Genomic DNA, 27641 nt, shown 5'->3' on the forward strand with positions numbered 1-27641 from the left:
TAAACTGTCAAACTTTATTTGAAGATCAAAACCAAGCTACAGCAGGAGGACATGTCCATATCGTAGTGAAACAATACGCAAAGTGTGTGAAAAGGCTGCAATCAAACACTTTCAAAATGGATAAAAAAAAACATGCTCAGAGAAAATGTATGTAAAGATAATGTCGATGCACATGGCCACGGTAAAATTCACCTTGTCTGTTTCAACCATCCCCCAAAAAAGTTGACGCTAAAGCAGTAGGATACCAAAGAAAAAATAACATTTCAGAGAACTTTTGGTTAGCAAGTTTTGCAATGCATTCAATTGTTCATTCATTGTTTATAAGAAGTAATTTGTGATGATTTGTCAGTATATGCAACTTGCAACATGGTGGATCACCAGGTCCTATAACAGGACACAGGTGGAGATCAGCCCAGGTAGAGGAGGGGGATGGGGGAGAGAGGGGGGTGGGGGGTTTGGAGGGGTAAGGGAGGCAGGGTCATAGTGGGAGTAGGAAGTTGGGGATAGAGATGGGGGACATGGGGAAGGGGGGGCTGATTTCGAGGCTTTGTCCTCATTTCTTCTTGGGTTTTGCCTCCAGGGGCAGTCCAATATCTTTCCCGCGCAGTTTCAAACCTGAGAACAAAAATCTGTGATGTCAGACACAAAAAAGTACCAATGGTAAAATCAAAAGTACTGATGAATAAGGTGGCATCATACTACTCTGAGACCTGATAAAACAGGTTGATTAATAACAATGTCAGTGTGACAGTCTGTCCCAGATTCCACTCACCGATTGCTCTCTCAATTTTGCCCATGACCTGATTGTTGGGAATTGCTTTTCCACACTCATAGTCTGCGATGACCTGAGGCTTCTCATTAATTTTCTGAAAGTCAAAGCCAAAAGAGACATCAGTAGAAATCAGTGACCTAAAAACATGATGATATTTAGACCTACAGTCCAAAACTGTTGAAATGTCAGTCATCACTGAGGCCATATCTCATTTAAGCTATATGCATCTCGGAAGTGTCCTCCTCTCATCTACATCTGTACTGATGTGAATGTGTTGGACATTGTTTTCACCTACCCTGTGTTTTCAGACGTGCAGAGGAGACGAGGTGGAAGCCACAAAAATTCTTACTACAGAAATGCACCAATGTCCTAATGCTATGGTATTCAAAGTTGGGGGGAACTGCTGTGGGGTGCCCCCCAATATATATACAAATTAATAGTACAGATTAATATATGGGGTAATATACAAACGTTTTTGAGAAAGATTTTCATTTTAATAAGGGATTAAAATGTAATGAATTGAGGGTTATTTGTTGATGTAAAAATCTAAATGTACCGATTTTAAGGTTGTGTCATATTTGGGGTGGGGTGGAGTCACGAGAAGTTATTGCGAATAAAATTGGGTCCCGAGAAATTCCGGCGGAATAATTGGGGTCCCTGCTGAAAAACGTTGAATACCACTATCCTAATGAGTCATGTGGGTCTGCGGCAGCTTTACTCACAGTGGCCAGGTCTTTCTGGGTGAGGCCGCTGTTCTGGCGGCCCAGCTGGATAACCTTGCCCACCTCCAGGGAGACCCTCAGGTGCTGCAGCTCCTCCGTCTCCCGGTCCAGCTTGGCGGTGTTCTTGGTCACCAGGTGCTGCTTGTTCTGCCCTGCAGACCCTGTGGACACAGATTAATTGGCATGGTTAGTAAAACGAACCATAACACTCAGAAATCAATCCATCATGTTCCAGACCTCCAAGTAGGGGAGATGGTGGATTGCACGTTGAAATTATTGCTATATAGAATAAGGCTTACATTTCTTAGTAGTATCGAGGTCTTCTCCACGTCTCTGTGCAGCTGTGATAGCCTAGAGAAAACATGGTACATTATTCAACACTTTACTATCCCATAACAAAGGGATACATTTAGCTAGTATAGCTGATGAGTAGTCCAGGCCAAAGGGGCTGACACAACACAGAATCCAAACACAGGCCAGCTACAAAAACGCAGAAACATTTTTAATGGTGTTAACAATTAACACAAATTCAGGAGAGAGGACTAGACTTGAATCAAATATTATGGATATACTGACAAGATAATTTTCTCTGCCCTAACAATTGGAGTCGTTGTCCACAAAGCATCACGGCGGGCTGTCTAACTCCCGCCTATCCTTTCTTTGGATTGGTGGATACATTTAATTTTTTTAACACTAGATGAGGTTTGTTGACATCAACCGCCTGTATTCACTGGAGAGGCTAGCCTCATGCCATGAATATGCATGGCCATCTCGAGACAACTCCGATATAAAGTGTTTTTTCTCAAAGTTGCGTTGATGTCACGTATCCTACTTCCAAATGAAATCAAATTTGATTTGTCACATGTGGCAAATACAACAGGTGTAGACATTACCGTGAAATGCTTACTTACAAGCCCTTAACCAACAATGCAGTTCAAGAAATAGAGTTAAGAAAATATTTACTAAATAAACTAAGTAAATACAATAAAAAGTAACAAACAATAGAATAACAATAACGAGGCTATATACAGGGGGTACCAGTACCAAGTCAATGTGTGGAGGTACAGGTTATTTGAGGTAATTTGTACATGTAGGTAGGGGTAAAGTGACTATGCATAGATAATAAACAGCGAGTAGGGGTTCAATGTAAATAGTCCGGGTGGCCATTTGATTAATTGTTCAGCAGTCTTATGGCTTGGGGGTAGAAGCTGTTAAGGAGCCTTTTGGACCTAGACTTGGCGCTCCGGTACCGCTTGCCGTGCGGTAGCAGAGAGAACAGTCTATGGCTTGGGTGACTGGAGTCTGACAATTTTTGGGCCTTCTTCTGACACCACCTAGTATATAGGTACTGGATGGCAGGAAGCTTGGCCCCAGTGATGTACTGGGCCGTACGCACTACCCTCTGTAGCGCCTTACGGTCGGATGCCGAGCAGTTGCCATACCAGGCGGTGATGCAACCGGTCAGGATGCTCTCGATGGTGCAGCTGTAGAACTTTGAGGATCTGGGGACCCATGCCAAATCTTTTCAGTCTCCTGAGGCGGAAAGGGTGATGTTGTGCCCTCTTCACAACAGTCTTGGTGTGTTTGGACCATGATAGTTCGTTGGTGATGTGGACACCAAGGAACTTGAAACTCTCGACTCGCTCCACTACAGCCCCGTCAATGTTTTTTTTTTTTTTAGGGGTAGATCAGCTTTAATATTGTAGATAGATTTTAACTTCCATCAATGTAATTGTCTGCATCACTTCCAATCCCCCATATGTTTTTTCTTTATCGCATACACACATATATATATATATATATATATATATACATACATATAATATATATACACAATATATATATATATATCTATATATCTATATATCTATATATATATATATATATATATATATCTATATATCTATATATATATATATATATATATATATACACAGTGGGGAGAACAAGTATTTGATACACTGCCAATTTTGCAGGTTTTCCTATTTACAAAGCATGTAGAGGTCTGTAATTTTTATCATAGGTACACTGCAACTGTGAGAGACAGAATCTAAAACAAAAATCCAGAAAATCTCATTGTATGATTTTTAAGTAATTAATTTGCATTTTATTGCATGACATAAGTATTTGATCACCTACCAACCAGTAAGAATTCCGGCTCTCACAGACCTGTTAGTTTTTCTTTAAGAAGCCATCCTGTTCTCCACTCATTACCTGTATTAACTGCACCTGTTTGAACTCGTTTCCTGTATAAAAGACACCTGTCCACACACTCAATCAAGCAGACTCCAACCTCTCCACAATGGCCAAGACCAGAGAGCTGTGTAAGGACATCAGGGATAAAATTGGCTGGGATGGGCTACAGGACAATAGGCAAGCAGCTTGGTGAGAAGGCAACAACTGTTGGCGCAATTATTAGAAAATGGAAAAGTTCAAGATGACCATCAATCACCCTCGGTCTGGGGCTCCATGCAAGATCTCACCTCGTGGGGCATCAATGATCATGAGGAAGGTGAGGGATCAGCCCAGAACTACACGGCAGGACCTGGTCAATGACCTGAAGAGAGCTGGGACCACAGTCTCAAAGAAAACCATTAGTAACACACTACGCCGTCATGGATTAAAATCCTGCAGCGCACGCAAGGTCCCCCTGCTCAAGCCAGCGCATGTCCAGGCCCGTCTGAAGTTTGCCAATGACCATCTGGATGATCCAGAGGAGGAATGGGAGAAGGTCATGTGGTCTGATGAGACAAAAATAGAGCTTTTTGGTCTAAACTCCACTCACCGTGTTTGGAGGAAGAAGAAGGATGAGTACAACCCCAAGAACACCATCCCAACCGTGAAGCATGGAGGTGGAAACATCATTCTTTGGGGATGCTTTTCTGCCAAGGGGACAGGACGACTGCACCGTATTGAGGGGAGGATGGATGGGGCCATGTATCGCGAGATCTTGGCCAACAACCTCCTTCCCTCAGTAAGAGCATTGAAGATGGGTCGTGGCTGGGTCTTCCAGCATGACAACAACCCGAAACACACAGCCAGGGCAACTAAGGAGTGGCTCCGTAAGAAGCATCTCAAGGTCCTGGAGTGGCCTAGCCAGTCTCCAGACCTGAACCCAATCGAACATCTTTGGAGGGAGCTGAAAGTCCGTATTGCCCAGCGACAGCCCTGAAACCTGAAGGATCTGGAGAAGAAGGTCTGTATGGAGGAGTGGGCCAAAATCCCTGCTGCAGTGTCATGGTCAAGACCTACAGGAAACGTATGATCTCTGTAATTGCAAACAAAGGTTTCTGTACCAAATATTAAGGTCTGCTTTTCTGTTGTATCAAATACTTATGTCATGCAATAAAATGCAAATTAATTACTTAAAAATCATACAATGTGATTTTCTGGATTTTTGTTTTAGATTCCGTCTCTCACAGTTGAAGTGTACCTACGATAAAAATTACAGACCTGCAAAATCGGCAGGGTATCAAATACTTGTTCTCCCCACTGTATATATATATACACACACACACATACATATCCTTTAAAAATATATATATTTCCCTTTATTACTTTCCAACCCCACCATCCCCTCCCTAATTGGAGTAAACTAGTGAACAACAATGCTTAGGCCTCTACTTCATGCATATACATACTATATACATTTTATGGACACAGTCAATAATTATATTTTGTTTGTTTTTACTCCTGAACTTCCTCCGATCATTTTCGCATGTCTTACACTAGTTATCTTGTTGTTATTAGTTTTTGTTATTAATCCCATCCTTCAGCTTCATTCAACACCTCCCATCCATCTCTTAACATCATCCATATTGGATTTCTATTTGCCATATATTTTTCAACTGTACTGTGATGTTTTACAAAAGTTCTGAACCTTTCTATTCTCATAGTTTCTACAGTTTGTGAATTGAAAATAAACATCTTTGCTAAAAGTATTATTATATTATTGATCGATTGACTATGACTTTTCAGATCACCCAGTAGTGCTATCTGCAGGGTCAGCTCCATGCAAAGGAGCTGACCCCGTCGATGTTAATGGGGGCCTGTTCGGCCCTCCTTTTCCTGTAGTCCACGATCAGCTCCTTTGCCTTGCTCATGTTGAGGGAGTTTGTTGTCCTGGCACCACACTGCCAGGTCTCTGACCTCCCTATAGGCTGTCTCATCGTTGTCAGTGATGAGGCCTACCACTGTTGTGTCGTCAGCAAACTTAATGAAGATGTTGGAGTCATGCTTGGCCACACAGTCATGGGTGAACAGGGAGTACAGGCGGGGACTAAGCGCGCACCCCTGAGGGGCCCCAGTGTTGAGGATCAGCGTGGCAGATGTTTTGTTACCTACCCTTACCACCTGGGGGCGGCCCTTCAGGAAGTCCAGGATCCAGTTGCAGAGGGAGGTGTTTAGTCCCTGGGACCTTAGCTTAGTGATGAGCTTTGTGGGCACTATGGTGTTGAACGCTGAGCTGTAGTCAATGAACAGCATTCTCACATAGGAGTTCCTTTTGTCCAGGTGGGAAAGGGCAGTGTGGAGTGCGATTGAGATTGCGTCATCTGTGGATCTGTTGCCGTGGTATGCGAATTGGAGTGGGTCTAGGGTAGGGTTGCCCAACCCTGTTCCTGGAGAGCTACCGTCCTGTAGGTTTTTGCTCCAACCACAGGTGTTACTAACCTGATTCATCTTATCAACCTGCTAATTATTAGAATCAGGTGTGCTAGATTAGGTTTGGAGCAAAAACCTACAGGACGGTAGCTCTCCAGGAACAGGGTTGGGCAGTCCTGGTCTAGGGTTTCCAGGATGATGGTGTTGATGTGAGCCATGACCAGCCTTTCAAAGCACTTCATTGCTACCAACGTGAGTGCAACGGGGCGGTAGTCATTTAGGCAGGTTACCTTCGCTTTCTTGGGCACACTCGTAACAACTATATCGGTACACTCGTAACAACCTAAGCATTACGAAACTTCTATTCAATCAAATAAACCTCACGAATCAAATAGCCATTCCTTTTTTTGTTGACCAAATTCCACACTCTCATTGACCTCCATCCAAAAACTCCTTGCTTGGTGGGCGAGAAAAACACCACCTGCTGGAGGGAGACAGATTTTCAGCTGAGTTGGGCCTCTCTTTACCTCTTCCTGTCTGCTTGAATGCAACCACTAACTAGTTGTCTTGAACACAGCTCCCTAGCAACTCAACAAGCACCAGCTGCTACTAATTCAGCTTCCAAGCCTGTTTTCAACACTTTAACTAGTTGCCTTGAACACAGGTCCTCAACAAGTATCAGCTGCAACTCATTGCTCTTCAGCCTCCACACACCTGTCATCACTCTCCTTAATCACCACTGCCATCCTACTTAAACATGACCAAACTAACATTCCTCTTCGTTCTGCAGTGCGACACTGTGCATTTCTAGCCTTATTGAGTTTTGCTGAGCAAGTTCTCTGCTCATCAAGTTAATTGTAAGCTTTTGTAGTGATGGGAAAACTAAGCTTCCTGATGCATTGAGCATGTCCAGCCAATTGTCACGAATAGGTTCATTACTTGAGGCTTTGATCCACAGTACCAAATTATTATAGATGTTGCATAGACCATAGTGCGTGCGCAGGGTAGCCTGTCTTCTACCGAAACCAATACCAAACCAGTCAGGTGGTGGTTCGACAAAACCAAGCCACTTCTTATAGTGATACAAGCTTCAGCACACTGCTTCAAAGTAAACTGCTTAGCGATTTCGACACATGCCGGTATCAAAGGTAACATCACTCATCTTTTGTTGCATTTCTCTCACCTGCTCCCATCAGGTCTCATTCACTAACCTCTACTCAGTGGTGTAAAAATACTTGGTACTAGTTAAGTAGTTTTTTGGGGTAGCTGTACTTTACTATTTATATTTTTGACAACTTTCACAAAAGACAATTATGTACTTTTTACTCCATACATTATCCCTGACACCCAAAAGTACTCGTTACATTTTGAATGCTTAGCAGGACAATAAAATGGTCTCATCCCTACAGCCTCTTATCTGGTTGACTCACTAAACACATACTTTGTTTGTAAATGTCAGTGTGGGAGCGTGCCCTTGATTTTATTTTTATGATGTTTGCTTAATATAAAGACTTCGAAATTATTTTTTACTTTTGATACTTAAGTATATCAATTACCTTTACTTTTGATCCTTAAGTATATTTAAAACCAAATGCTTTTAGACTTACTCAAGTAGTATTTTACTGGGTGACTCACTTTTCCTGGAGTCATTTTCTAAAGATATCTTAACTTTTACTTTATGACAATTGGGTACTTTTTCCACCACTGCCTCTACTCTGCTAGTCTCTCAACCTCGCTGTTGAAATCAGTTGGCTCTTGGCGTTTCATGCTTTAGTCTTATTTTGTTTCAAGCTTTTATGTTCCTCATATCACAGATCAGCAAGCTACCTGCATTCACAACACTTCCTCTCCGCCAAGCCGGCCAGCTCTGCAGGCTATTCCCAGCGTGCTCTCCCGAGCACATTTCCCAACTATCCACGGCCATGCTTCACCGAACGCACCAGCGTATCTCCCGGCCGCATGCCCCACTCCTCGATGGACCTGTGAGGCTGTGCCACCAGCCATCGCTTCCTTAGTCTCGGCTATTCAACCATCGCCGGTACAGTAATTCCTATTCAATACATTCTGTATTAATTTCCAATCACGTTAAGAGTAATTGATAACTGCTTGGCACTCTTTATTAATGCCATTAAAGCTTGTCCAGGGTCACGTGTGTCACAGTCCATGTGACGACAGGCCACACATAGTATCAGATTGCATCAGTTTGTTGCAAATTCACCATATATTGGCCACATCCTGCAGACCAGCCGCCTTAGAAATGCCATCTTCATGTCATTGCATGGTGTCCAGCCAGCCATGCTTGTTCCCTCATGTCGCTTTTCTTCCACTAAACTACTTTTCCCGTTGACTATGGCTTCCCCTCCTGCCAGGACCACATCCACCCATGTTGACTACCGCATGATAACACCACGCACCAGAGGGCCACCGTGATGACATCCACTGCTGCATTCATTCCAACTCTGCCTCCAATCCTCAGATCAGGCCTTAAAGGCCCCCAAACCAGCTCTGGACCTGGCTTCTCTCCCACCTTCAGATTACAACTTGGCATCCGACACCGCTTAAGTCCCTGCAGCTTTCGCACTCCCCCCTCTCTAATACCTGACACAGGTACACGGCCCCCTCCCACTGGACACTGACCGCTGTTCCGGCAGTGGCTCACCTTCCCCCTCTGCCAGCAACTGACTATCTCTCAGCATACTGCTTCCTCTACCCTATCCTCTCACCAGCGGTGCGACTGGTTTTCTGGTTGCCTGCTCTCCCCCCTCAGGTTACACTGGCCCTGTGACTGCTGCTACGGCAGCAGTTCACCCTCCATCTTCCAGTGTTGACCTCCTCTTTTCCCTCAGGTTTCGCTGACCTTGCCTGTGATATCTTCATAGCCTCTGGTTCCCCTCCCCAGCTGCGACCCTGTCCCAGTTCAGTGAACCGACTGCCTTTGTCCAGTCTTCACTGCTGGCCACTCTGGCCTCCTAGCCTGCGCTCTCTCTCCCTCTCAGGTCCCGCCTGCCCAGTGTCCGCTGTTACAGTAGCGGCTCACCCCTCTCTCTGCCAGTGACGACCTCTCTCCTCACCTCGGGCCCCGTGCAGCGGGTCACCCCCTCTCTACCCGTGTCGTCCTCTCTCCCCACCTCAGGCCCTGCTGGCCTGTGACCACTGCTCCCATGGTGACACACCCACCTTCTCCACCAGCGACAACCTCCATCTTTGCCTCTGGTCCCACTGGTCCTGTGACCTCCACCCCTGCAGTGCCTCACATTCTACTCTGCCGGTAACGTCCGCTGAGCCAGCTATATGTGCCTGCTGCGGATTGGCCGTTCCTCACAGCTGTGTCCTTCGCTCAATTCAGTGTGCCGATTGCCTCTGTTTCTTCCTCCACCCAACACACTCTACTTCAATTTGCATCCAGTCTCTTCCTCGTGTCGCCAGCAGATCCTACAAGGTCCCGCTGGCCCCTCTCTCTGCCAGTGACAACCTCTCTCCCCACCTCGTGTCACTCCGGCCCAGTCCTTGGCCTTCTCATACTACAGAGATGTCATCTGCTCGGCTCACCCTTCTCATCGTTAGGAGTTGGATGACTACCACTCCATCATTATGGATCTGGCCATTCGTTTTGGTGGCGCAACAATCTAAAACTGCCATTGCCTGTTCGGCTTTCACTGCCCACAGGCTTCTGCAGTGGAATGTCATCACGTACTGGGGCTCTCGACAGCTGTACTGTAGCCTCTTCGCCTGCAGGGTGTCCATCCCACCCTTCCTGCATCCTGTCTGCCCTGACACCAGTAGCTCCTAATGCATCCCCCACACTGCCTGTTGCTCCGCTCCCCTTCCTTCTGGAATGAACTCACATCTCAGCCAGTTATGTACCAACTGCTCCTGCAGCGGTTCGGCCCCTGGTTTTACCAGCTGAGACCCTCTCCTAGATCAGTGAATCAACTGCCTCTGTTCAAGTCTTCAACAGCAAGCCACAGCCTCGCCAAAGTCCGCCACCCCCCCCCTCGTCGCCAGCCCACCACTATTGACATCTTATCTGCCTGCATCCAGATGCTAAGACCAGGATATGTCTCCAATCCAGTCTCTGGGATAGATTTTTCTTTTGCCGTTCTTTAGCTTCCTGCAATGTTTTTGAGTTTAGATCATCTATCTACATCCCTTATCTCAGCATGATAGACATCACCATCCTCGACAAACACGCATTCACCAAAGTAAACTGATCAATTTGGAAGAACCACATCAGTCTACCTGTTCCAGCTACAATCTACCCTCAGCCCTAACGAACCCTCCCCTACTTCCTACAGCCCAGACAATCCTAACATGCCTCTCCATCCGATCATTATTCATCAATGAATCTGGTTCCATCGCCTCTACAATATTTCCAATCTGAGACTAACTATCCCTGTACGGCTATCCTGCTGACCAATTCATCGGACACTCTTTCCGCATCAGAGCTGCATCCATGGCATCTCAACACGGCATCCCAGACACCATCCAACTCCTCGGATGCTGGTCCTCTCAAGCCCATCATGCCTACATCTGCTCTGATCTCAACAGCCCACAACATGCTCATCTCTCAGAACCTGCATTAACTCAAACAGCCTTACAGTCCCTGCCTCATTTCACGGACACAGTCTACCTCACGCACCGAATCCTACCCAACCAGCCAAAAGCGGCTTGGCTCCCCAACTGAGCCTGGTTCCGCAAGGTATTTTTTTTCTCCTTCCCACTGTCGCTTCTGCTTGCTCTCCTGAGGTCTAATGTTGGGTCACTGTGGGAATCTCATCCATATGCCTGTACTACCTCAACTACACTGCTCAAAAAAATAAAGGGAACACTTAAACAACAATGTAACTCCAAGTCAATCATACTTCTGTGAAATCAAACTGTCCACTTAGGAAGCAACACTGATTGACAATACATTTCACATGCTGTTGTGCAAATGGAATAGACAACAGGTGGAAATTATAGGCAATTAGCAAGACACCCCCAATAAAGAAGTGGTTCTGCAGGTGGTGACCACAGACCACTTCTCAGTTCCTATGCTTCCTGGCTGATGTTTTGGTCACTTTTGAATGCTGGCGGTGCTTTCACTCTAGTGGTAGCATGAGACGGAGTCTACAACCTGCACAAGTGGCTCAGGTAGTGCAGCTCATCCAGGATGGCACATCAATGCGAGCTGTGGCAAGAAGGTTTGCTGTGTCTGTCAGCATAGTGTCCAGAGCATGGAGGCGCTACCAGGAGACAGGCCAGTACATCAGGAGACGTGGAGGAGGCCGTAGGAGGGCAACAACCCAGCAGCAGGACCGCTACCTCCGCCTTTGTGCAAGGAGGAGCAGGCGGAGCACTGCCAGAGCCCTGCAAAATGACCTCCAGCAGGCCACAAATGTGCATGTGTCTGCTCAAACGGTCAGAAACAGACTCCATGAGGGTGGTATGAGGGCCCGACGTCCACAGGTGGGGGTTGTGCTTACAGCCCAACACTGTGCAGGACGTTTGGCATTTGCCAGAGAACACCAAGATTGGCAAATTCGCCACTGGCGCCCTGTGCTCTTCACAGATGAAAGCAGGTTCACACTGAGCACGTGACAGACGTGACAGTCTGGAGACGCCGTGGAGAACGTTATGCTGCCTGCAACATCCTCCAGCATGACCGGTTTGGCGGTGGGTCAGTCATGGTGTGGGGTGGCATTTCTTTGGGGGGCCGCCCTCCATGTGCTCGCCAGAGGTAGCCTGACTGCCATTAGGTACCGAGATGAGATCCTCAGACCCCTTGTGAGACCATATGCTGGTGCGGTTGGCCCTGGGTTCCTCCTAATGCAAGATAATGCTAGACCTCATGTGGCTGGAGTGTGTCAGCAGTTCCTGCAAGAGGAAGGCATTGATGCTATGGACTGGCCCGCCCGTTCCCCAGACCTGAATCCAATTGAGCACATCTGGGACATCATGTCTCGCTCCATCCACCAACGCCACGTTGCACCACAGACTGTCCAGGAGTTGGCGGATGCTTTAGTCGAGGTCTGGGAGGAGATCCCTCAGGAGACCATCCGCCACCTCATCAGGAGCATGCCCAGGCGTTGTAGGGAGGTCATACAGGCACGTGGAGGCCACACACACTACTGAGCCTCATTTTGACTTGTTTTAAGGACATTACATCAAAGTTGGATCAGCCTGTAGTGTGGTTTTCCACTTTAATTTTGAGGGTGACTCCAAATCCAGACCTCCATGGGTTGATACATTTGATTTCCATTGATAATTTTTGTGTGATTTTGTTGTCAGCACATTCAACTATGTAAAGAAAAAAGTATTTAATAAGATTATTTCATTCATTCAGATCTAGGATGTGTTGTTTAAGTGTTCCCTTTATTTTTCTGAGCAGTGTATATCACCAATGACTCGGCACCTGCAGTCCAGAACAGCTCACTTCTTCTCAAGGGTCTGACTAACTTGGAGTTCTCTTTTTGGTGATTGCCATCACCACAGCAGCCTAACTACCAGGGCCTGATGATGATGTCTGAGACTCCAAGCCAAACTCTACAGAGTAGGGTTGGGCTGATAACATTCAATCGAATATCGTGATATTTGACATTGACAATATATTGTGAAGTGCAAGACAATACATCGTGATGTGCAAGACTATACTCTATTTTACATTTACAAATCAAAACTTCAGTTTTATGAATTAGGCTATATCTACAATGCATTTGGAAATTATTCAGACGCCTTGAATTTTTCCTCAATCTACACACAATACCCCATAATGCGAAAACAGGGTGTTTTAGAAATGTGTTAATTTATCAAAAAAACTAAAACATACCTTACGTAATAAGTATTCAGACCCTTTGCTGTGAGACTTGAAATTGAGCTCCGGTGCATCCTGTTTCCATTGATCATCCTTGATGTTTCTACAACTTGATTAGTCCACCTGTGGTCAATGACAACTTGGATGAAATATTACTGAGGATAATAGCGGACGATATTGCCACTCCTATTTGCCATATCTTCAATTTAAGCCTACTAGAAAGTGTGTACCCTCAGGCCTGGAGGGCAGCAAAAGTCATTCCGCTACCTAGGAATAGTAACGCCCACTTTACTGGCTCAAATAGCTGACCAATCAGCATTTTACCAACCCTTAAACTTTTGACCAGATACAATGCTATTTTACAGTAAACAAATTGACAGACTTTCAGCACGCTTATAGGGAAGGACATTCAACAAGCACAGCACTTACACAAATGACTGATGATTGGCTGAGAGAAATTGATAAAAAATATTGTGGGGGCTGTTTTGTTAGATTGTAGTGCGGCTTTTGACTATCGATAATAATCTGCTGCTGGAAAAGTTGTGGCTTTACACCCCCTGCTATTATAGTGGATAAAGAGTTACCTGTAACAGAACAGAGGGTGTTTGTTAATGGCAGCCTCCATGATAATCAAGGTAGAATCAGGAAGTCCCCAGGGCAGCTGTCTAAGCCCCTTACTAACGACATGCCAGTGTGTCCATGTATGCTGATGACTCAACACTATACACGTCAGCTCCTACAGCGACTGAAATGTCTGCAACACTTAAAGAGCTGCAGTTAGTTTCAGAATGGGTGGCAAAAACGAAAAGCATTGTATTTGGGACATTCACTAAGTCATTCACTAAACCTCAACTAAATCTTGTAATGAATAATGTGGAAATTGAGCAAGTTGAGGTGACAACTGCTTGGAGTAACCCTGGATTGTAAAATGTCATGGTCAAAACATATTGATATAAAAGTAGCTAAGATGGGGAGAAGTCTGTCCATAATAAAGCGCTACTATCAACAAGGCAGGTCCTACATGCCCTAGTTTTGTTGCACCTGGACTACTGTTCAGTCGTGTGGTCAGGTGCCACAGCGGGACTTAAGAAAATTACAATTGGCTCAGAACAGGGCAGCATGGCTGGCCCTTGGATGTACATAGAGCTAACAATGATATGCATGTCAATCTCATGGCTCAAAGTGGAGGAGAGTGACTTAAATCACTACTTGTTTTTGTAAGACGTGTTGACAAGCTGAACGCACAGAGCTGTATGTTAAACTACTACCACACAGCTCGGACACCCATGCATACCCCACAAGACATGCCACCAGGGGTCTCTTCACAATGCCCAAGTCCAGAACTCTATTCCACATCAGGTAACTGATGCAAGCAGTAGAATCAGATTTAAAAACCGATATAAATATACATTATGGAACAGCGGGGACTGTGAAGAGACACACAAAAGGTACAGACACGCATACACAAAAGCGCTAGCACACGCATATACATTGTTGTATGGTGGTATTATACATTTTGTAGTGTAATGTATGAAGTACTGTACGTGCCTTAACGTGTTTGGACCCCAGGAAGAGTAGCTGCTGCCTTGGTAGCTAATGGGGATCCCTAATGAATACAAATACAGTGCATGTCAGAGCAAAAACCAAGCCATAAGGTTGAAGGAATTGGCCATTGAGCTCCGAGATAGGATTGTGTCGAGGCACAGATCTGGGGAAGGGTACCAAAACATTTCTGCAGCATTGTAGGTCCAAGAACAGTGGCCTCCATCATTCTTAAATGGAAGAAGTTTGGAACCACCAAGACTCTTCCTAGAACTGGCCACCCGGCCAAACTGAGCAATCGGGGGACAAGGGCATTGGTCAGGGAGGTGACCAAGAACCCGATGGTCACTCTGATGGAGCTCCAGAGTATATCTGTGGAGATGGGAGAACCTTCCAGAAGGACAACCATCTCTGCAGCACTCCACCAATCAGGCCTTTATGGTAGAGTGGCCAGACGGAAGCCACTCCTCAGTAGAAGGCACATGATCGCCCGCTTAAAGTGTGCCAAAAGGCACCTAAAGGACTCTGACCATGATAAACAAGATTTGCGCGTCTCAAACCAAGATTGAACTCTTTGGCATGAATGCCAAGTGTTATGTCAGGAGGAAACCTGGCACCATCCCTACGGTGAAGCATCATGCTGTGGGGATGTTTTTCAGGGGCAGGGACTGGGAAACTAGTAAGGATCAAGGGGAAGATGTACGGAGCAAAGTCCAGAGAGATCCTTGATGAAAACCTGCTCCACAGCGCTCAGGACCTCAGACTGGGGCGACGGTTCACCTTCCAACAGGACAACGACCCTAAGCACACAGCCAAGACAACGCAGGAGTGGCTGTCCTTGAATAGCCCAGCCAGAGCCCGGACTTGAACCTGATCGAACATCTCTGGAGAGACCTGAAAATAGCTGTGCAGCGATGCTCCCCATTCAACCTGACAGCGCTTGAGAGGATCTGCAGAGAAGAATGGGAGAAACTCCCCAAATACAGATGTGCCAAGCTTGTAGCTTCTAAATGAATTAACTAAGCCTTTTTCACTATACTAAGATTATTAAATGAGAACGCGACCATCGTAAATAAGCACAAATTGCACAGTCTGGAATTATCTAGTCATTAACGGCGCAGAACGATCATGGTCCTCTGTAGCTCAGCTGGTAGAGCACGGTGCTTGTAACGCCAAGGTAGTGGGTTCGATCCCCGGGACCACCCATACACAAAAATGTATGCACACATGACTAAGTCGCTTTGGATAAAAGCGTCTGCTAAATGGCATATTATTTATTTATTATTATTATCATCAGATCAAAATGTTTTTCTTTATTAAACCTTATTTTCCCGGGGGGGGGGGAATGAATGAGCCAATTGGAAGCTGGGGATGATTAGGTGGCCATGATGGTATGAGGGCCAGATTTGGAATTTGCATATCGTAGAAGAGGTCTCCCCAAATATCGCCCAAACTTACTCTAGGATCCATCCCCTGGATCCTTAATCTGCAGCCCTCGGCATCATCCGGTCCATTCTCATTCCCCTCCTGAATCCTCACATCCATTCCAGTTCCTCAAATATTCTAAAGCCATGAAATGGTGTTGAAGGCCATGTTGCAAGTAAAATGCCAATATAAATAGAATATACCCCCCCTTGTGTGAAGCACGTGCGCTAGTAAGCATGACGCAGCAGGTGACTTTTGCCTTCTTAAAGTAAAGCATACTTAAGGCTGCTGAATATCAACTATCACTCAGATCATGTATTTTCAGGTAGAGATACCTTTCGAAGCAACAGCGGCTCTCTATATCCCCTCACGATCACGCATTCTTTCTTCCGTAGCAGGCGTAAAAGAAAGACCAGACAAGTAGATGCGCAATAGATTGTCATTAATTAATTACCATGTTTTATGTGCTTAACTATGTGGAATATTGGCCTGTATTGTGGAGGGGTGGCCCTTATGAGTTCCGTTTTTTTGTGGCGCCCATCCTTGAAGTTAATATAAATGTGAAGACAAACATGCTATGAAAAAGTTAGTTTTATAACCTGAGTTTGTACAAAACTTTATTGCATAATAAGTCACCTTGTCCTAGAGAGATTTACACTTTTCAAAACATCACGCCAGGGTAAGCATACACTAAACAGTCTTTATTTTAAGTGTTTCTAAAATACCCTATGGGGAAAAGCGATTGTGTGACCGCTAGGTTTCATGGTATTGAGACTCATACTGTGGTACTCTAAGAGCAGAAAAAATAAAATGTTTTGTCATACCTGTGATATGCGGTCTGATATACCACGGTTGTCAGCCAATCAGAATTGAGGGCTCAACCACCTAGTTTATAAAATCGATTATATTTACAATGTTGGACAATTTTTTTTTTTTTTTTAAGACATTCATACATATGCACTAGGGCTGTCCCTGACTAAAAAAAATATTGGTCGACCGAAAGTAGTCTGTTCTTTTGACCAATCGATTGGTCAATTTTTTAACGTATTTTTCCATATATAGACACACCCATTGTGTTTTAATAAAATCAACTACAGCGGGGGAAAAAAGTATTTAGTCAGCCACCAATTGTGCAAGTTCTCCCACTTAAAAAGATGAGGCCTGTAATTTTCATCATAGGTACACGTCAACTATGACAGACAAATTGAGCATTTTTTTCCAGAAAATCACATTGTAGGATTTTTAATGAATTTATTTGCAAATTATGGTGGAAAATAAGTATTTGGTCACCTACAAACAAGCAAGATTTCTGGCTCTCACAGACCTGTAACTTCTTCTTTAAGAGGCTCCTCTGTCCTCCACTCGTTACCTGTATTAATGGCACCTGTTTGAACTTGTTATCAGTATAAAAGACACCTGTCCACAACCTCAAACAGTCACACTCCAAACTCCACTATGGCCAGGACCAAAGAGCTGTCAAAGGACACCAGAAACAAAATTGTAGACCTGCACCAGGCTGGGAAGACTGAATCTGCAATAGGTAAGCAGCTTGGTTTGAAGAAATCAACTGTGGGAGCAATTATTAGGAAATGGAAGACATACAAGACCACTGATAATCTCCCTCGATCTGGGGCTCCACGCAAGATCTCACCCCGTGGGGTCAAAATGATCACAAGAACGGTGAGCAAAAATCCCAGAACCACACGGGGGGACCTAGTGAATGACCTGCAGAGAGCTGGGACCAAAGTAACAAAGCCTACCATCAGTAACACACTACGCCGCCAGGGACTCAAATCCTGCAGTGCGAGATGTGTCCCCCTGCTTAAGCCAGTACATGTCCAGGCCCGTCTGAAGTTTGCTAGAGTGCATTTGGATGATCCAGAAGAGGATTGGGAGAATGTCATATGGTCAGATGAAACCAAAATAGAACTTTTTGGTAAAAACTCAACTCTTCGTGTTTGGAGGACAAAGAATGCTGTGAAGCATGGGGGTGGAAACATCATGCTTTGGGGCTGTTTTTCTGCAAAGGGACCAGGACGACTGATCCGTGTAAAGGAAAGAATGAATGGGGCCATGTATCGTGAGATTTTGAGTGAAAACCTCCTTCCATCAGCAAGGGCATTGAAGATGAAACGTGGCTGGGTCTTTTCAGCATGACAATGATCCCAAACACACCGCCCGGGCAACGAAGGAGTGGCTTCGTAAAGAAGCATTTCAAGGTCCTGGAGTGGCCTAGTCAGTCTCCAGATCTCAACCCCATAGAAAATCTTTGGAGGGAGTTGAAAGTCCGTGTTGCCCAGCGACAGCCCCAAAACATCACTGCTCTAGAGGAGATCTGCATGGAGGAATGGGCCAAAATACCAGCAACAGTGTGTGAAAACCTTGTGAAGACTTACAGAAAACGTTTGACCTGTGTCATTGCCAACAAAGGGTATATAACAAAGTATTGAGAAACTTTTGTTATTGACCAAATACTTATTTTCCACCATAATTTGCAAATAAATTCATTAAAAATCCTACAATGTGATTTTCTGGATTATTTTTTCTCATTTTGTCTGTCATAGTTGACGTGTACCTATGATGAAAATTACAGGCCTCATCTTTTTAAGTGGGAGAACTTGCACAATTGGTGGCTGACTAAATACTTTTTTCCCCCACTGTATTTGCATTGAGCTTGTCTGATGCTTTAAGCTTACGGTTTGATGAAATAAGACATGTAATTTATAATTACGTCTTCATATCTCAAAATCATTGCCATGTGGTTAATCAAAATTCTATGAAAATGATAAACCTAAAAAGTAACTTTAATTGCCAACCATGTAAAAATAGCCTACATAAAGCCAACAAATAAAAACACTGCAGCCTGCAGGCAGAAAATATCCTGACAAAAAATAAATATTCTATAAATCACATTGGCTACACATGGCCTGTCTGCAACGAACTTCAAACATTGTATCAACTATTAACTTGGGTCCTGCTGAAGCTTGTGCTAGCGAACTTGCAACATTGTATAAAATATTCTGGGCCCTCAGAGTTTACCTCGGGATAGACCCAGCTGTAGGCTATTTGTGCAAGGGATAAGAAGCAGTGCTTGACTTGGGCAGGAGCTGATCGGAGCAGAGTACTGCCACCTAAAATGTTCTACTGCTTGAGCTCATGTTCCTCTTAGAATATTAGCTCAAAAGTATTGTGGAGCACCTGCACCTAAATATAAGCAGTACCAGCAGTCCAAGTCAAGCACTGACAAGAAGTAATCAGGTAGGCCTATTTTATGACGTTTCCACTGGATCAGAGCATTACATTTTTCCCTTTCACGCTGGGTGGTTATCAAAAGGGAGAGAGCTGGAAAGATTTTCTAATACATTGAGGAACTATTGTAATTCTCAATGGATGCTTGCTGTTTGAGGTGAAGAAAACATTACTTTGAGAAGCTCCACAGGTCATTAGTGGTGGTGCGTTTTTAAGTCAATTAGAAATACTATCAGATCCCCAAATGGGCACATTTTATAAGCCTACATTTGCGCGCCGGCCAGGTAGCCTATAAGCCTACTTCAATGCGGTTGCACGTCCTTACTCAACATTTACAGGAGCGCTCCAAACAAAAGACGACTAAATTGACAAAACTCGTAAAAGGAATGAAATAAACTTGTTTCTCACAAGTGTAGCATTGGTTGTGCACTCTGCAAACAATGTTTCCACTCCGACAATGAGAAAGGGAAGACTGGAATAATAACTGAATGAATGCATTAACAGAAATTACCGTAACCAAAGTAACAAACATTGTAGATGAGACATTATACTACTGGTGATCTGTTATGGAGAATTGATTTACAAACAATCAAACGCAAACAATTCCTACAATGAAGTTATTAACCAAATTGGCGGGAGAGAGCGCATTCTGGAGAGAGAAGAGCATTGTGCATCTGAGCGCATGGTCAGTCCGACGTCTGCATTTGCCATTTGGCCTCCGCATGCCTCTGGAGGTACCGCAATTGCCTCACACCCTCCATATTGAGCCTCAGACCACATTTTCGGATCAAGCATAAATTGGCTTTTAGTCTAGGCCTCCAATGGATCAGTTCACTGAGATGGGCGCATATACACTACCGGTCAAAAGTAGTTTCAACAGTTCAAGGGTTTTTCTTTATTTTTACTATTTTCTACATTGTAGAATAATAGTGAAGACATCAAAACTATGAAATAACACATATGGAATCATCTAGTAACCAAAAAAGTGTTAAATCAAAATATTTTATATTTGAGATTCTTCAAATAGCCACCCTTTGCCTTGGTGACAGCTTTTTGCACACTTGGCATTCTCTCAACCAACTGTGTTATTTCATAGTTTTGATGTGTTCACTATTATTCTACAATGTAGAAAATAGTAAAAAATAAAGAAACCCTTGAATGAGTAGGTGTGTCCAAACTTTTGACTGGTACCTACACAGACAGACACACACAACCGTTCAAAAGTTTGGGGTCACTTAGAAATGTCCTTGTTTTCGAAAGATTTTTTTTTGGTCCATTTAAAATAACATCAAATTGATCAGATATACAGTGTAGACATTAATGTTGTAAATGGCTATTGTAGCTGGAAACAGCTGATTTTTAATGGAATATCTACATTGGCGTACAGAGGCCCATTATCAGCAACCATCAGTCCTGTGTTCCAATGGCACGTTGTGTTTGCTAATCCAAGTTTATAATTTTAAAAGGCTAATTGATCATTAGAAAAACCTTTTGCGATTATGTTAGCACTGCTAAAAACGGTTGTGCTGATTAAAGAAGCAATAAAACTGGCCTTCTTGAGACTAGTTGAGTATCTGGAGCATCAGCAATTGTGGGTTCGATTACAGGATCAAAATGGCCAGAAACAAATAACTTTCTTCTGAAACTAGTCTTGTTCTGAGAAATGATGGCTATTTCATGCGAGAAATTGCCAAGAAACTGAAGATCTCTGATAGAAATGGACAAGACAGAATGGGGTGTAGAGATGGTGGTGACTCGGATGAGACATTGAAGTTGGGACATTGTCATGGGCAATTCATTTTGAACTATGAAGCTGTCTGTAGAACATAATGAAGAGACGCCAGAAGATTTAAGTGCCGGGGAAGGAAGGGGTTGGTCAGCTGTGTCCATAATTAATTCGGATTTATCTAATTTGATGTCATGAGGTTAGGAATTCATTTGTATGTTTGGTTTGAGTAATGTTATATTGGTGGAATTCTACTTGCAACAACAAAAATAAAGAAAATGAGGGATTGATATGACATCTTTTTAATACCGTATTTGTTAATGTCGTTGATCTTATGAGCTCCATGGGACTGGGAGGATGAGGAGATTCCATGTATTTATTTCTGTCACTGGTGGGTGCCAGAAGGTATGCGTGCCAAGATAGCTGGGGTGCCATTTGCGTTAATCTTAGAATGAGTACGTGATGGAATATCCTTATTAGGGTGCAAGCCGACACTATTGTTGTTGGGAGTGACACTCAATAATGGTTGGTAACTGTTGGATGGAATTAGCTTGCAAAGCCGTATATAATAGATTTTGTATGCCTATCATTCAGATGACAATAGGCTACACCCGTACCGCTTGTCATGTGAATCCGGTACTGTAATATTAAATACTTTGAACCAACTCTCCATCTAAGTGTTTAACTATTCTCTTGCATACGGAATTACTTGATGCCAGAGAAACTCGTCATAACAATCTTGTACAACACTGTGTACTACTCCCTTCACAGAACAGCACAAACTGGTTCTAACCAGAATAGAAAGAGGAGTGGGAGGCCCCGGTGCACAACTGAGCAAGAGGACAAATACATTAGTCTCTAGTTTGAGAAAGACGCCTCACAGGTCCTCAACTGGCAGCTTCATTAAATAGTACCCGCAAAACACCAGTCTCAACGTCAACAGTGAAGCGGCGACGCCGGGATGCTGACCTTCTAGGCAGAGTTGCAAAGAAAAAGTCATCGCAGACTGGCCAATAAAAATAAAAGATTAAGATGGGCAAAAGAACAGACACTGGACAGAGGAAGATTGGAAAAATGTGTTATGGACAGACTAATCGAAGTTTGAGGTGTTTGGATCACAAAGAACATTTGTGAGACGCAGAACAAATGAAAAGATGCTGGAGGAGTGCTTGATGCCATCTGTCAAGCATGGTGGAGGCAATGTGATGGTCTGGGGGTGCTTTGGTGGTGGTAAAGTGGGAGATTTGTACAGGGTAAAAGGAATCTTGAAGAAGGAAAGCTATCACTCCATTTTGCAATGCCATACCCTGTGGACGGCGCTTGATTGGAGCCAATTTCCTCCTACAACAGGACAATGACCCAAAGCACAGCTCCAAACTATGCAATAACTATTTAGGGAAGAAGCAGTCAGCTGGTATTCTGTATATAATGGAGTGGCCAGCACAGTCACCGGATCTCAACCCTATTGAGCTGTTGTGGGAACAGCTTGACCGTATGGTACGTAAGAAGTGCCCATCAAGCCAATCCAACTTGTGGGAGGTGCTTCAGGAAGCATGGGGTGAAATCTCTTCAGATTACCTCAACAAATTGACAACTAGAATGCAAAAGGTCTGCAATGCTGTAATTGCTGCAAATTGAGGATTCTTTGACAAAAGCAAAGTTTGAAGGACACAATTATTATTTATATTAAAAATCATTATTTCTAACCTTGTCAAATACTACATTTCCTATGCATTTTACTTTATTTACTATTCAAACTCATTTCATGTATGTTTTCATGGAAAACAAGGACATTTCTAAGTGACGCCAAACTTTCAAATCAAATCAAATGTTATTGGCCACATGCGCCGAATACAACAGGTGCAGACATTACAGTGAAATGCTTACTTACAGCCCTTAACCAACAGTGTTTATTTTTAACAAAAAAGTACAAATAAAACAACAAAAAAAGTGTTGAGAAAAAAAGAGCAGAAGTAAAATAAAATAACAGTAGGGAGGCTATATATACAGGGGGATACCGGTGCAGAGTCAATGTGCGGGGGCACCGGCTAGTTGAGGTAGTTGAAGTAATATGTACATGTGGGTAGAGTTAAAGTGACTATGCATACATAATTAACAGAGTAGCAGCAGCGTAAAAGGATGGGGTGGGGGGGGCAGTGCAAATAGTCCGGGTAGCCATGATTAGCTGTTCAGGAGTCTTATGGCTTGGGGGTAGAAGCTGTTGAGAAGTCTTTTGGACCTAGACTTGGCACTTTGGCACATAGTGTGTGTGTAGATAGATAGACATAGTACCAGTAAAACGTTTGGACACACCTACTCATTCAAGGGTTTTTCTTTCTTTTTAAATAAAGAAATACGCTTTTTGTGGATATGGAGCATTTGTGGGATATTTTATTTCAGCTCATTAAACACGAGACCATCACTTTACATGTTGCATTTATATTTTTGTTTAGTATATATTTAGAAAGCTGTTTAGTATATTTAGAAAGCATGTCATTTCAAGCCTTATTCATACAGTTTAGTTGAATAGGAAATACATCCTAAAATATTTAATTTTTATCAAATTTGTACTGTGTACTTGGCAGGGGCGGCCTGTTCAATAGGGCGATATGGGCGACGCACTGCCAAACGGGAAAAGGAAGGGATTTTTTTTCTAATCAATTATATCACGGCAACAGTAGTTATCAGTGTTGTAATCTAGACGTCTGATCTGCCACAGTGCCACACTGCCACTAAATGTCGAATCAGGCTAAAGTCGTGCTTCAAATGGCCACCCCCCCTTTTGGGGCGATTTCAGTCAGGTTGAAAATCGCCCAGAAGTCTGTCATAGACTCCCATGTAAAATCTATTTTTTTCAAATTTCAGAGCTTTCAATACAATCTCTATGGGTGTCTGAGGGCTTGCACTTACGCGCTTTCGTCATACGTAACGTAACCATGAACGTAACTAAGAAAATAGCGGGTAGCAGCGTCTCTGTTGCGACCTGCAGTGTGTGTGACGTTATCTTATGTTTTTAATCTTATGTTTTTAATTTGTACACTTAGTGGCGTTATTTTATGTTTTTAATTTGTACACTTAGTTTACAAACATTCTGCCAACCATGGATTTCCAGTGTTGGACTGATCTTGTACATACCCGCTACGAACGGACTAAATAATGAAAACGCTGCTGGCAGCGGAATCCAATACAGCAGGGAGTTTTTACTACAATGCAACTCAAATACGAACGCGATGGATATCCCAATGGCCCATCTAATACCTGATTGTCTGCGAGTGGATTACAAACCCAAATGCAAACGTGGAAAACGCGGGGGAATCAGACAACGACTTAAAAAAAATTAAGAACAAACTTCCCTTACCCACCACCTTGCTGATTAATGCCCAGTCACTGAGGGGGAAAGCGGATGAGTTGTCAGCGAATCTGCGCTTCCAACACGAATATCGGGAGGCCTGTTTGCTGGCATTTACTGAGACTTGGCTGGATGACAGAGTCCCGGACAGAGAAGTGGAGCCGGCCGGCTTCACCCTGGTCAGAGCGGACCGCGATCTGACAGTCACAGGGAAACTTCACGGCGGGGGCGTCTGTCAGGGACCAGTGGTGTAAATCGATCCTGGTAAGAGAGCGACTCTGTACCCCCGACATTGAACTGCTTTCTGTGTCACTGCGACCTTACTATCTGCCCCGTGAGTTCCCCCAATTGTTTGTTACCGTTGTGTACATTCAACCAAAAGCTAATATAACAAAGGCATCAGAGATTATTTATAATCTGTCACAGAAACTGGAATCCATCTCCCCCGACGCACCCAAATTTATTTTAGGGGATTTTAACAACTGTACCTTGCACAAAGTCTTGCGCACATACCATCAGTATGTGAAATGTCACACTAGGAAAAATTCTCTTGACTTGTGCTATGGGACAATACCAAAGGCGTTCTCTGCCACCACCAGACCTCCTCTGGGGACATCAGACCACAATGTGGTCTACCTCAGGCCAATTTACTGTCGCCTCCTGGAGAGGGAGAAACCCACAGTTAAAACTGTCCAGATCTGGAATGACAACAGTATCACTTGGGGTGTTTTGACTGTACAATGTGGGAGGTATTTGAGGACAGCAGCTCTGATCTGGATGAACTCACAGAGGTTATTTCAGACTATGTAAACTTCTGTGTTGAGTCAGTTGTGCCTACTAAGACCTGTAAAATCTTCCCTAACAACAAGCCTTGGGTATCAAAACATCTAAAATCACTACTTGATAGGAAGAAGGCAGTTTATGCTGGGGGTGATAGACAGGCTTTAAGAGATGTACAACGTGAGATAAAAAGACAGATACTGGTGGACGAGTGTTTGAGTTAGCTTTGCGAGGCAAAGATGAAACTGAGGGCTCCACCAACCCTGGTAAGCCAACACTTTTGAGATCAGTCAATAAATGCTTCTGGTATTGACTTATATGCTGCCCCTGTCTTCATGTTGTTGCTGGACATATCTTTTTTAAAATGTGTGTAGGTCACCTAAATCATCAGAAAAATTGCCCCCCCTGAGAATTTTTTCAGGAGCCGCCACTGGTACTTGGTTGTGTCCTCAAGTGAGTACACCTCGGCAATTTATAACTATTTTTACCAGAAAGGTGAGATTACCCTTTCTTAGAGTATGCAGCTCAGCTGGTAGAGCACGGCGCTTGTAACGCCAAGGTAGTGGGTTCGATCCCCGCACCACCCATACACAAAAATGTATGCACGCATGACTGTAAGTCGCTTTGGATAAAAGCGTATGCTAAATGGCATATTATTATTATTTTTATTTTTATTACTAGTTACTATGGCCCGGTAGTAGCTAAATAATTATTTTGGGGGATTACGCAGATTTACATTTTCGATTGCATTTAGTCACATTTAACTGGTTCACTCAATATTCTAAACCCATTTCAATGTTTGGTCCTTAACTAAACTCGTGAATAAAAATCTAATTAATCGATGTTAGTCAAATGATTAGCTAGATGACAACCCACACAGCTAGAGTTAGTCGTTTTACTGAGCAGGAAAGGCCAAAGAGAAGCAAGAAGGCCCCACCGCGATGTATAATATTAGCAAGCTTGCCTGCCGGCTGTGGCGTGGTGTAGCCAACATGGGCTCAGTGATTGAATTCAACCTCATGTTCACATGTTGGCTAATGTTAGCTGCTATAGCTAACTAACTGTACTGTACCTGCTTAGATTTGGCCTGCGCTGCAGTCGGACCCTTCTTCCTCAACACAGTCACAGTATCCCAGTCGCTTTCTGCCATTTTTTCCAGGGATTATTAGCTACACGTAACGACAATAACTATATACACAAAAATAAACCTATCAGCCTGGGTATTGAAACGATATCTGACAATGTAAGGCTTACTTTGCTACGCTTGCTCTGACAAATGACAGAGTCATTGAGGGGGTTCGTTTATCGTTTTACCCCGGTGGGAGGAGTTTAACTGGATGAAAGTTGATTGTATTCGTTTTGGAACCGGGCTGCCCCCTGGCGTGAGCCAGGTGCGGTTCAAAGGCCACTGCGAAATCTGCTCAAAACGAAAGTGACGTAATGAATCATGTGGAGTAATGAGGAGGATTCTGCGTTTTCACATGCAAAATGAATTGCTTTTGATAAACTCTTTCTCTGCCTTCCCAATGAAAACTAGTTTGAAAATGCAAATATATATTTTATGGAAACGAGATGTTGTATGTTTCTGAACGATGCACCTTGTTGACAACATGACCAAGCCGCGCAGATTACGGTTAGATTTGAGAAGGGCGCTCTTCCCTCACTGCTTTTGACCGTCCACGTCACGGGCCATAGACCGGTGCCCCGCAGTTCAGCATAATGGAATCTGCCCACTATACTAACGACTCACCCCTCAGTGACTCCCCCACGCGTCTTCCAAATCCAAAACTTTATTGAAAACAACCTCATTAACAGGCAAATAACATAGAGCTACAGCGACCTCTTCTGTTGGAAAGAAAGTGCCTGAGAACCAAGGAAATGTGAACGGTCCAGTCAATGATTTATTTTATTTTATTTATTTCACCTTTATTTAACCAGGTAAGCCAGCTGAGAACAATTTCTCATTTACAACTGCGACCTGGCCAAGATAAAGCAAAGCAGTGCGATAAAAACAACAACAAAGAGTTACATATGGAGTAAAACAAAACATAAAGTCAAAAATACATCAGAAAATATATATACAGTGTATGCAAATGTAGCAAGTTATGGAGGTAAGGCAATAAATAGGCCATAGTGCAAAATAATTACAATTAGTATTAACACTGGAATGATAGATGTGCAAGAGATTATGTGCAAATAGAGATACTGGGGTGCAAAAGAGCAAAATAAATAACAATATAGGGATGAGGTAGTTGGGTGGGCTAATTTCAGATGGGCTGTGTACAGGTGCAGTGATCGGTAAGGTGCTCTGACAACTGATGCTTAAAGTTAGTGAGGGAGATAAGAGTCTCCAGCTTCAGAGATTTTTGCAGTTTGTTCCCGTCATTGGCAGCAGAGAACTGGAAGGAATGGCGGCCAAAGGAGGTGTTGGCTTTGGGGATGACCAGTGAGATATACCTGCTGGAGCACATACTACGGGTGGGTGTTGCTATGGTGACCAATGAGCTAAGATAAGGCAGGGATTTGCCTAGCAGTGATTTATAGATGACCTGGAGCCAGTGGGTTTGGCAACGAATATGTAGTGAGGACCAGCCAACAAGAGCGTACAGGTCACAGTGGTGGGTAGTATATTGGAATTTGGTGACAAAACGGATGGCACTGTGATAGACTACATCCAATTT

At 43.8% G+C, this 27641-nt stretch overlaps 1 protein-coding gene across 1 annotated transcript; it reads right to left on the minus strand.

The window, feature by feature from the left end:
- On the minus strand, positions 1-26735 carry LOC311128118 (endothelial differentiation-related factor 1 homolog). The gene is made up of 5 exons (XM_084160092.1): positions 26033-26735; positions 1794-1845; positions 1495-1655; positions 773-866; positions 1-615 (listed from the first exon to the last, which is right to left on the minus strand). Exons 1-5 carry the CDS (start codon positions 26108-26110, stop codon positions 554-556), a joined length of 447 nt encoding a protein of 148 aa, XP_084016218.1. The 5' UTR covers positions 26111-26735; the 3' UTR covers positions 1-553.
- Positions 26736-27641: the final 906 nt, after the last annotated feature.

The sequence above is a fragment of the Coregonus lavaretus genome, assembly GCF_964263955.1.
Source record: "Coregonus lavaretus genome assembly, chromosome: 4".
Taxonomy (NCBI): Eukaryota; Metazoa; Chordata; class Actinopteri; order Salmoniformes; family Salmonidae; genus Coregonus; species Coregonus lavaretus.